The 12,683-nt window shown below is 37.7% G+C and overlaps 1 protein-coding gene across 1 annotated transcript in view; it reads right to left on the reverse strand.

Moving 5' to 3' along the window:
- Positions 1-306: 306 nt before the first annotated feature.
- ptchd4 (patched domain containing 4) overlaps positions 307-12,683 on the reverse strand; it is a 74,718-nt gene continuing 62,341 nt past the window's right edge. Inside the window, exon 3 of the mRNA XM_028799110.2 lies at positions 307-2,450. Coding sequence (XP_028654943.2) covers positions 817-2,450 — 1,634 coding nt within the window. The 3' untranslated portion in view covers positions 307-816. The remainder of the gene's footprint in view (positions 2,451-12,683) is intronic.

Raw genomic sequence — 12,683 nt, forward strand, 5'->3', positions numbered from 1 at the left:
CCTAGCATTCACATTTATACTATTCTGTTAATTGGCAAAAAGAAGTTGCTTCAGAGCATGTACATACATGGTGTCATGAACTGAGCTTGTTGTTCAGAATGCAATTCTTTCTTGTGCTAGTTAGAGTAGAAATGTGACACAGTCAGTACCAGGAAAATGTAAGCAGAGGATCACCTACATCCCACTGTTTGTTTTTCAGAACTGGACAACATAAGGTCGAGAGATTATCACGATTGTGCTGTACAAAGACTCTTATCACGCAGAATCACAAAGTGGTCTTATCAGCCTTAACTGTCATCCAAATTGCAGTACCAATGGCTGGCATATTGTTTTGTGTTTAATATTTTACAGGTTCAAACACCAGTGCTAATAATGCAACGTATGTTTATAAGTGAGGTTCTGAATGAAAGTTTTTGAGATTACATTTTGGCACCTGTTTTTAATTTTACAAAATCAGTTTGAATGTTTGGCTCCTCTTTATAACTGCAAATTGATTAATGATAAAATTAACCATCACTGATGGCCATAAGCATCACACTGGCCATAAGTCTCTGTTGATTTCCTGGTAATACGTTAACTTTGAATCAAGATAATACAATTATTTCCCATAAGTGCTACAATATCTAAGTCTACATTTTTTTGACTTCATATGGCATTATTCTGTAGTATTAGAAAGCCTCTTTATTTTTTCAGATTATTTAGTTTTTATCCTTGCTAGGACTGACTGTCTCACTCATTTTAAATCCACATTAACAGCTATGGCACTCATTTTTGCTCTTTTATCCATTTGGTGATTTCCCTATGCTATATCTCATTTCATACATTCGTCACATGATCAGGATTGTCTCTGACCTCTATGCACTCAATTTCTTCTCTCTCTTTTCGTTTGGCACGTTTCTTTTTCTTATGCCTCTTTTTCGATGGTGGGAAAAATGTTAAAAAAACTGGTAAAATTACAAAGCAGTGCAACACTGTACACCCAGCAGTAAGCAGAGAACATTTAAACAGTGTAAAGGTCAAGTTTGAAGGCACAAACACCAGAGGCATTAGCCCAATGAGGAAACAAGATGCATTCTGCAAAATGGCTGCCCCATGCTCTTCCAAGGACATCTTAATACACTGAGTTCTGGTGTGCTCGGTTGCTAATACAAAAGTATAAAGGTGAGGTGCACAGTGATCCATTGCAAAATTCAAAGTATAAATAAGGCACAGAATTGATATGCTGTCCATGTCTACATTCCACAAGGTCATTAAACCAAGCACCCCCAGTTCAACAGAGGTAACTGTTAGAATCAACCAAAAGTTGCCAAGTGGATGGATCACTAGGAAGACTGTCAGTATTAGCACAATCAAGATGCTAAATCCAGAGGTCAGGATAGGAGATATGATGGAAGAACTGTAGCGATCCATGAAGACAAACGTTGGGTTGAAGACAATGAACTTGATGCTGTTTATGAGGGACAGCGGCCTCAGTCCCTCCAGGAGCTCCACAACTTCTTCCCTTGTATTCACACTAGTTCTGGCAACCATATACATCCGTGATGCAATAATGTTTATTTCATCCCCCGTCTTAGAAAAAATTATGTCTTCCCTAAAGTGCTGAAATTCAGGTTTCTTCAAGAATGAATTCTGAAGAACTGTGATAAAATCAGTTTTGGTTGCTGCACTGATATTAACAACTTTTAAATACTGAAAGTAATGGTCAATCCAAGCTATTTTATGAAACCCATGGCCTAATGTTTTTAGATGTTCCTGTACTGTGTTGTTCCAGTATTCAATAGGCTCATATATATAGAACCCAATAACGGGGCTGTAGTTGCTAAAGTATTTTTGCTGGGTTAGTGCATAGGAGACACTGGGTGAGTCACTGGCTAAAAGATTGACAATGTTAGATCCATCACTTATTTGTAAACATCCCATAAATGAAAATGATGCGTAAATTAAGTATAATATGACAACAAAAGGTTTCACATACGTATTTGTAATCCATTCAGTATAGTGCTCTCGTAAAAAGTGTTGAATGAAATGATTTTGATATGGACTGCTTTCATGATGACTTGAAAGGTCATGGCCATCACTCATCATTGTTTTGAACCATGTTGGTTGCCTATCTAAATAATCTGAAGAAGGTATTTTGCAACAGAAAACGCTATGATATCTGTTTTGTTCTAGCTGGCCAGCAAAGACCAAACATGAGCCGAAGAAGGAGAAGACATAAAAATAGTTTACCAAAATGGTGATGCACATGTTCTGACAAAATATTTTAACTGATTCAATATTTGTGAAGGGACTGGCTCCCATACCAAACGTTATGATGTAAAGTGAGCTGGTCATGGTATAGCACACCATCACATCAGCAAAGGCATCTGCTACTCTTTCCTTAAAAGGAATATCTTCTCTTGTTCTTCTCCATCCTGCTAGAAGCTCAAAAACTCCCTTTGTTCCATGACCTAAAAAGCAAATCAAACAAAAACATGTTTAGATCTTTTATTCCCAAAATTCAATTGGATATCTGTTGATATTTACCTTCATAGCACAGTTTTAGACTGTTAATGTATCAGATTCAAAATCCCTAAATAACCCAACCTCTCTATTGTGCAATAAGCAATACTTAGGCCTTCCTGAATATAAACAGAAAAGGCATTTTTGCTATTTTGAAAGAAACACATCATACTAAGGATGTGACAATTGGCATTAAAGTACCTGGCAAGACTTAGCCATTGCCTTCCCTTTTCTTGTGATGTCACCTGCTTGCTGGGTATTGTTGTGGTTTCTGTAAAAACAGTCAGCTGTATGCACACCTTACTATCTTGTGATCTCAAGAGGCAAGAGGCCATGTTATTTAAAGGCAGCTGTCATATTTAAATCCTGTCTGAACTTTACAAGAACATTATGTCAATTCTGGCAAGAGACATTCAATCAATATTTAAATTAATTTAAAATATAGATTTGGAACAAATTGTGAATTAAACTTTGTGTTTTGCCCAGAATTTTTCAGTGACCAATCCATTTTATCTTGTGTGCTGAGCCATGCTTGTTACTTTGGCTCAACTTCTGCTAAAATGCTGAAAGGATAAGTTTGGTATGTTGCAAGTCAAAGTTATTTTTTTTAAACATTGAATATATATATATACATTTGCCATGCAAAATTGTGTTCTAAAGTTAAATGTTTTCTATAAATTTAGAATAATACACAGCCTCTCCTGGCATTTGATAATGGAACCTTATGGGGCACTGATCTCCTAGAAAAGAAAAGCCTAAAAACTTACCAAATATGTCCATTTGTCAAGCTGAAAAAGCTGTCAAGCATTAATCTGCATCTCAAACAAAAAAACACCAATATTATGAGATTCAATCATTTTAAAAGAAAACCAGCTGTGTGTGCTAGCTCAGTGTTTGCCTTCTTCTGTAACAACCTCTCACCATCAACATAAGGTTTTCTCTCGAAAGACAAAATCACAGTAATTGTGCCGATTTACTTCCGTGTTTATGTGAGAACTCATCCCAGGAAGGCTACTAGTATCACACAAGCAAACAGAAAAAGTATCCTTACCTCAATAGAAATAATACCAGGAATATACAATACATTGATTACATCCCTTTTGTCATCACAAAAATGTGTCGGAAACATGGAAGGCAAGTTTTTAGGCATTTATTTTATGGTGGTGCTTTGTGCCCCATAGATTACTTATAAAACACTAGGATTAGCTATGTATTTATTTATTTTTTTAATTATAGAAAATGCTTAACTTTAGAAACAATTTTGCATGACAAATGCATATGTGCCATGTTTGTGAAGAAGAAACTTTGACTTGAAAAATACAGAACTTATCGTATCTCAGAAACTCTAGAGAAACAATGTTATTTAAATGGGCAAATCTACATTTTTATGACATTTAAAACAGTAGCCAGTCAGATTGTGAAACAACATGTAGCACTTATGCCTCACACTGCTTGAATCCTATAGGGATGCACTGTCATATATAAGAAATGAAGGTGTTTTCTGTACTGCACTGACAAGGTGAACATGAGGCAGCATGCAAAGAATAAGGTATCAGAAGCTGAGAAGTATACGTATTCTAAGCCCAAAGCAAGGTTTGTAACCCCAAATGAGAAGCCAAAACTCGAAGTAGAAAATTTAGAGTACTAAAATCTTTAAAAAGAAAACATTATAATCAAAACACACATCGAGGTTTGGGAGTATCTTGTATAACCAGGACATGCATGGTACCAAACTTTATACAGTGACATAAATGATTTCACATGCTGCACCCTTCTGGGAAGCAACACCACAGAAATGCAAATATAAAACTTCACAAAATTTCACTGCCAAAATAAACAATAATGAAGTCACAGAAAGGCGGGAATGATCTTTAATATTGGTAAATACACTTTGAAAGTGAAAGCAAACATTACCATTGTGTTCTCTAAGGTTAAAAACCTCAAAATGAAGCCTCATTCGACATACAAATTGTACAGAAAGAAAATTAAAAAGGAAACCAGATAATGTTTCCCCATGTTCACATGGCTTGCTTTTCTAAACACTTGCACTTAGTGTCAAGTACTTTTGCCTTGTTTTTATTTTACTGTCTTATCAGTGACATCATCATCTGCACTGTTTTATGAAGTTTATTGTTATAAGGGTACACATTCCGAAGACGATATGGCATGTGATGTTATGATGGCCATATTGTATAAGGTTGGCTTATGAGTTCAACAAAAAGAGTTTGCTCGCTTTTTCCAGAGTTAAGATTCTCTGTCAATTATATATATATATATTTATTTTGCATTTTTAACTTCTTACTGTTTTTCATTCTTTTTATTTCTTGACTTTTTTTTGCCTCTTAGTTTCTTTTCTCTTTGCTTCATGAAATTGACCCTGCTTATCTGACTGTTCTTCTGAATTTCTCCAAATTAAACCAAAAAGCTTTTCTTCTTGGTCTCTCCCTCACCCCCTAAAAGCTTGCACTCTGAGCATTGCATTATGTTCACTTACTCTCTAAGGCTTGGCACCTGCCTTTCTTATTGTGAGAGTTAAAGTTCCTTGTGATGCACCACCTTCTCAGACAGTATCAGCTCCTAAAATGTTCTCGTTTGTTGTCAGATAAGATATGGATGTCTGAGGTCCTGAGCTACATAACGCTGGATTATAAAATGGATGTATGGATTGCTTACTTAGCCTTTGGGGCTGAGAGACAAGACTGCCATGCACATATTTTGTTTAATAAATTGTTTTCTGAATCTATGTAATCAAAGTATCATGCCTCTGTTACAGCTTGTTAGCGGGTTAGGTTTCATTTTAGTTTACATTTAAGATTTATTAATAGTGAAATGCAATACAATTAATGCAAGAAAACATGTACCATTTCTTGATTTGTATTCAAGTTCACACTTTGTTATAAAATGTTAATTGGAGAAAAATCATGAATAAAACAAATTGTAGGTTTTATGCTGTCTACATTGTCCAGTGTAGAAAAGCATAACTATTGCTTATTTTTCTCTGAACAAATGTACTTAGCTTAAGCTTGATAAATTACTGCAAAGGCTACATAAAGAATTGTGTGTATAATAATAAAAGGTGACAACAGAAACCACAGAAAAGGCTGAATACTAATGTACTCTGAAACAAAAGAAGAACATTTATTTTTATTTAAAACAAATACACACAGCTTAGTTAAATTAATTATCCAAGGAGAGAAAAGATTAAGATAAAACCAATAGATCCTTGCTTTCTTTTACTTTTAACCGTATCCTTTAGTTCAAATTCAAAATTATCGAGGGTTTTGTGTCTTGTGTTACCCAAATGAACACAAAATCTTGTCAACATAAAATTTCCTTGTAGCATTAATTACACAGGGCTAAAGGTTATTTTCAAAAGTTTCAGTTTTTGTTTGCCAGCTCACAGCATTACAGAAGTGGAACTTGGAGATCAATTAAGCTTTTGAAAAGAAAACAATGTGGTTGAGTGCTGTTTCAGATTCACCTTGGCTTCATCTTTGCCTTTAGTGATGCTGACATTCTTCACTGGTAAAAGGGCACTTTGTCCAGCAATGCGCTGCTGTCTCATGACCAGGAGGTTCTCTGGCCTCTTGCCAAACTTCCATGGCCTTTCTCTCCCTCTCTCTGTGAGCTGATGATCTGGGACATCTCAGCAATACTGAATCCTCTGCCTTCTAGCATCCCAAATTCTCCGCTGCTCTGGTGCACCTAGGAATGTACTTTTTGAGGACCCACTACATGTTTAATATCTACTACCCCCTTGTTGTGATCCCTTTCTAACACGGACATGTAGAGGTGGACTCCCATTTACATTGTGGTGGTTCCTTTCTTTTGTGGACTTTTAACATGCAAATGACCTTTACCTGACATGCACTGTTTATACAGAAAATCAGCAGCATTAAAGAATATCATGAACATTAAAGTAAACCTTAAATGTATACCTATATCAGGTTAGGTCGGGTCAGGTTGGGGAGCATATGCTGGTACAGCTCATTGCTTCACCCACCACACAACAAAATAACTCAGGATCCTGGTTATCAACCCCCCAGACAGCCATGCAGTCTATTCCCACCCTCCGGAAATGGCTCTCTATCTGCCACAGCAAGGTGATATGTGGGTGTCCCCTTGGCCTGGTCCAGCAACTCAGATCCTCAACAACAAGGATTCTATGTGAAGGGTCTCTCTCGGGAAATCGCACCACATGGCCGTAGTGCTGTAACTAATGTTCCCTCACAACAGAGGAAATGTACCTCGTTTGGGACTCCATGAGCAACCGCTCATTCAACACAAAGTCAAACCAGTGGTACCCAGGGACTCTCCAAAGAGACAGAGTACCAAAGGACTCTTTGTCTCTGGTCAATAGATAGCATCCATGTCTTGCAACTATATAGTAAAACAGGATGCATCAGGGGCCTCATGCATAACGCCGTTCTGCGAAAAGGCAATGGCAAAAGTAAGAGGAAAAAATAGAAGAATTTCTGCGAGTACCAAATGGAGGCAAAGAAAAACGTACTATTTGTTGGTTTAAACAGTTATATAAGCAACAAAAGGAAGCTGATTGAGTGACATAGCGTGTCGGAGAAACTCGAAAGCTCAAGTTCACAAAGTCGCACAGTGCCCGAAATAAAAAGCTGTCACATATCAAAGTCTGCGTGAAAAGGCGACTCGTAGCCCAACGTCTGAGTGTCATATGAAAGCTTATTAGTGTACAGAGAAAAAAAAGGCACACAGTGTGAAAAGCACGAAATGTCAACTTTAATCTCGAAATTTCCACTTTAACCACGTAGTTTATTTTGTCATTAAAGTAGAACATCATAAACTTCATCTTAAAATCATTTAATTTACTAGTTTCTCAAATCCCATCGTAACTAAAGTAGCACGTTAAATGCTTTGTTTTGTATTTGATCTTATATGTGCTCTACGTGCCCGAATCACTACGTGCTCTTCCTCCGACAGGACACAGAATCCATTACGTTCGTAATATTACAGCTCTCTGAGTAATTAAAATACTGAGAAGTATACGTGATATCATTTTCATGATGATATGAGTTAAAGCATGTTATTAAACATGGGAACACGGTGGCACAGTGATTGTTCATGTCTTACAGCAAGATGCTTGCTGTGCCATGCGTGACCTTCAATGAAATACTTTATTACAGAAGTACTGTCTTTTTCAAACGTACTAACCCCCAATTCCTGTCCTTATTTTTCTTTCTCCAAATACCCAATCGCTGTAATAGATGTTAAGCCATCTGTAAGCTTAGAACGCCGATTCTTCAAAACTTTTAAGGAACATTGAAATATCTTCGTAATGTTTAATTATTCTATCCATCTATCCTTCCAGTGTCACGCCAGCCACAGCATGAAAACAGCGCGAGGCAGGACCAAACCGTGAACGAAGCTCAAGCTCGCTAGCGCTGCGGCACCGTGTAGTTAAAGTTAAAGTTTTATCTGTATAATATAATCAACATATTTTGCTGCATTTCATCTTAAAAATGATATCGTCATCATATGTAAATACACACTTTATAAAGTGGCTCAGGTTGTGCAATATTATAATTGTATCATAAGTACAATTACCTCACGGTAACTTGTAAGTACAAACAGTTCTACAAGGAGCACTTGATGGACTGATTGAGTGCATGTATAGTTCTTTGGATGAAACTGTTTGTGAACCGCGAGGTCTGAACAGGAAAGGCTGTAAAGCGTTGGTCGGATGAGAGCAGTTCAAATAGCGAATGGCTGAGGCAGCTAGTGCTTGATGCTGTATACTGATAATTCTCTTTCCAATCAGCTGCTGCTGTGATTCCCCACTCAGATACAGTGATATAAATACTCCGAGTGGTGCAGTGTGAGTAATATGGAAAAAGATGATTCGCTGTGGCAACCCCTAACGGAAGCTTCTGACAGAAGAAGAAGAAGAAGAAGGTGCAGTGAGAGTAACAACGCTAAAGCAGTTATAATTCTCTTTCCGATCAGCTACTGCTGTGATTCCCCACTCAGATACAGTGATATAAATACTCCGAGTGGTGCAGTGCGAGTAATATGGAAAAAGATGATCCACTGTGGCAGCCAATAACGGGAGCAGCTGACAGAAGAAGAAGAAGGTGCAGTGAGAGTAACAACGCTAAAGCAGTTATGGTATTTAAAATAGTTTGACCATTCTGTGGACCATTATATTGTTACAGGTTAATTACAATCAGATGTATTAAATTTATGAACGATATGCGGTTATTTTCAGTGTATTTGCTAAAGCCGCCGTCGTGGATGATCTAAGAAAAGGTAACCACACAGGAACAGTAACACTGCTTTGACGCTGGGTGCCGCCAGTATGCAAAACCGAGCGGAGAAATTGTGTACGCCAGGGTATGAGGTACCGTGAAAATGTGCGTGGCTTTACGCCAAGTGTAGGTTTTATACATCGTGATTTGAACGTGGAAAAATTTATTACGCAACAATTCTGTGCATACGCACCATTTATACATGAGGCTCCAGGACTGTAAAGACTTGGACCTTCATCCTTTTGTAAAGATATTGGAAGCATCACACTGCCCTTTCCAGCAACCTCATGACCACCCCATGCTCTCCTAATCCGTCAAGTGGGAACACATTTAACTGGGACACCGTGCAAGTACGATTCAAGGCAAATACTAAGACTGCCAGAGAACTGGCTAAATCTTGGCTATCAAAAGAAAACGCCACTTACAGGCACTTGGACATGAACTCAGCATATGCAGGTTTAAAAGACTTTAAGACTAACACAATATGAACACCACCTTACTAATCCAGCCCTCTTACAACCCCCTTCCTCAGTTGCTATAAATTGCCTTGATTCCTGTATATCAAGTCATTTTACTCTGATGATGATACCTGACAGGTGTTGACTGTGAAAGCCACTGTGGCCTTCCAGGACTGACTTTGCCCACTCCTATCCTACACTCTGCTGAAAATTGTATTTTTTATTTGTGTTTCTATCCATCCATCCATTATCTGACCTGCTATATCCTAACTACAGGGTCACGGGGGTATGCTGTAGCCAATCCCAGCCAGCACAGGGCACAAGGCAGGAAACAAACCCCGGGCAGGGCGCCAGCCCACCGCAGGGCACACACACCCACAACACCAAGCACACACTAGGGACAATTTAGGATTGTCTATGCACCTAACCTGCATGTCTTTGGACTGTGGGAGGAAACTGGAGAACCCAGAGAAAACTCACGCAGACACGGGAAGAACATGCAAACTCCACGCAGAGAACCCAGGTCTCCTGACTGCAAGGCAGCAGCGCTACCACTGTGCCACCGTGCCGCCCTATTTGTGTTTCTAATGTCAAATATTTTCTGTGAAAAATCTCCTTGTCTCCTGTCTTATCATGCTCTTCAAAACAGAAAATTGAAAAATAACTAATTAAAAATAAGGAACAGAATAAAACTACATTTGGGTGAGCTTAAACTCCATTGCATTTGCTTAATAGCAGTCATGTTCCCTTCCAGGGCTCTTTAAAGAGAATTTCAACAAAGTGATAACAGGATTCTTTACTTACTATATTAAACATAAACCAACTGCAAAACTTTTTTATAAGGTGGTCCCAAAACATACAGAAACCACCGTATTATCATCAGCGTTTTGGCATTTTAAAGAATAACACACTTTTTAATACGTGTCTAAATACATGACAGCCACCATAATCCAAAAAAATTTTCACTTAAAATAACTACCTCAGTACAGTTTAAGGACCACAAAACATGAATGAGAATATATTTGTCACTGATTAAATCCATAAGGAGAAGGCAGTGTGGGTAAAATAGCTTAATAGCACAGTAATGTTTTTTGACAATACAGAATTATATCCAATTAGCCACATTACAGGTAAAAGAGTAAATTTAAATATATATACAGTATATATATTAAATATTTAATTTGAAGAAAATAACATTGCATACAATCAAGTCGAACTTATGTCTTTATAGTCAAACTAGAAAACAAAAAGAAGAAAAAAAGAATCAGAAAGTTTAAAAAGGCAGGAACAAACAGAGACAACACCTAACAAAACTGAATACACCCACACCTGATACATTTTATATCTCTTGCCCTACATGTACCTTCAGCATCTTTCCTCAGTATACTTGTGGGTCTGAACTTCTCTTGTCCAGTGTTCCCTCAGCGTTCCAGTAAAACCTGCTTCACAGATTCTGTCTGGTTTTTTTTTTGAGGTACCTTGCTCTCCTCCTACCTACTTTAATACTTCCCAGCATACAGTGGGGTAAATAAGTATTTGATCAACTGCTGAATTTGTAACTTTGCTCACTTACTTAGTTTCATTTTAAAGGAGAGAGACAGAAAATCAATCAAAAATGTAGAAAAAATACATTACATAAAACTTATAAATTGATTTGCATGTCATTGAGTGAAATAAGTATTTGATCCCCTACAACTCAGCCAGAATTCTGGCTCCCACAGATTGGCTGGGCACACAAATTACAATCAATCAATCAGTCAATCAATTACAGATACACCTGATCACAACTCATTATGTGGATAAAGCCTTTCCAGCCTCTCCACCACCATGGGCAAGATCAAAGAGGTTGACGTCAGGGACAAGACTGTAGACCTGCACAAGGCCGGAATGGGCTACAAGACTATCAGCAAGAAGCTTTTGTGAGAAGGTGACATCTGTTGGTGTGATTATTCGGAAATGGAAGAAATATACTGTAAAATGACCATCAATTGCCCTTGTTCTAGAGCTCCATGCAAGATCTTGCCTTATGGGATGAGGATGATGATGAGAAAGGTGAGGGATCAGCCCAAAACTACACAGGAGGAGCTTGTTAATGATCTGAAGGCAACTGGGATCATAGTCACCAAGGTTTCCCAGTGAACCTCTGAATCATCATGGGCATTTCTTTGTAAGTGAGCAAACTTCAAATAATTATTTCCCCCCACTGTATATTTAAAAAAACGTTTTTTAGAGTTTTTCATTAAGATACAATAAGGCATGAAGATCATATTAGGGGAAGAATTACCATGGCCAGTTTAGTAAAAGAAAAGCATGAAAGGGAACTCAAGGAAGATCATTATGAAAGTAATGTGCATAATATGGTTAACAGACAAAAAGGATGAGTGTGGGAGAAAAGGTGTTTTATCTGTATTGCAAGGTTTGTTGGCCTTACTGCATTTAGTTAAAAGCTGTCTAGTTACAGTATGTCAAGACAGCTGAACAAAAGTAAGCAACACTTCGTGAGATAGGTATTGCTAAAAGTGCTTATACAGCAGTTTGTTAAGAAAAGAAAAGGTCATTACTGATAGCTATGGAGAGTTCTAAACAAGTTACTTCCCCATAAGTAATGTCTCTACTGGAGGAAATTAGAGAAGTTAATTTTTATCTCTTTCTTAAGTTACATCATCTATAAAAGAAAATGCATTTTGATGAACTAATCTATAATAATAAAAGGCAAAGCCCTCACTGACTGACTGACTGACTCACTGACTCACTCATCACTAATTCTCCAACTTCCCGTGTAGGTGGAAGGCTGAAATTTGGCAGGCTCATTCCTTACAGCTTACTTACAAAAGTTAGGCAGGTTTCATTTCGAAATTCAAAGCGTAATGGTCATAACTGGAACATATTTTTTGTCCATACACTGTAATGGAGGAGGCGGAGTCACGTATCGCGTCATCACGCCTCCTACGTAATCACGTGAACTAAAAACAAGGAAGACATTTACAGCACGAGTCACACGCGGGAACGAAGGTAAATGACGTTAATTTTTGACTGTCTTTTAATACTGTGTAAGCATACATATTAACACATGTGCAATTAAACGTGTGCATTTACGGGGTGATTTCTCAGGCTTAAAAGCTCACCTTTTATCAAACGCGGGAAGAAAGGTAACTGACGTTGTTCACTGTCTTTTAATACTGTGTAACCATACATATTAACACAAGTCCAATTAAACGTGTGCATTTACGGGGTGATTTCTCAGGCTTAAAAGCTCGCCTTTTACTAAAAAGGTAAATGCAAAACTATTTTCAATCAGTTTATTGAAACGCTCCCGTTAAGGATTGCAATAACATATTCGCGAGATAAAAGAACGAAGTAGGGGGAAATGGAGGAACAGCCGCAAACAGCGAATAGCAAAAAATTAATTAAACAATTGAGAACGGAGCGAGTTAAGCATACAAGC

This window comes from Erpetoichthys calabaricus, chromosome 3, assembly GCF_900747795.2.
Source record: "Erpetoichthys calabaricus chromosome 3, fErpCal1.3, whole genome shotgun sequence".
NCBI lineage: Eukaryota > Metazoa > Chordata > Cladistia > Polypteriformes > Polypteridae > Erpetoichthys > Erpetoichthys calabaricus.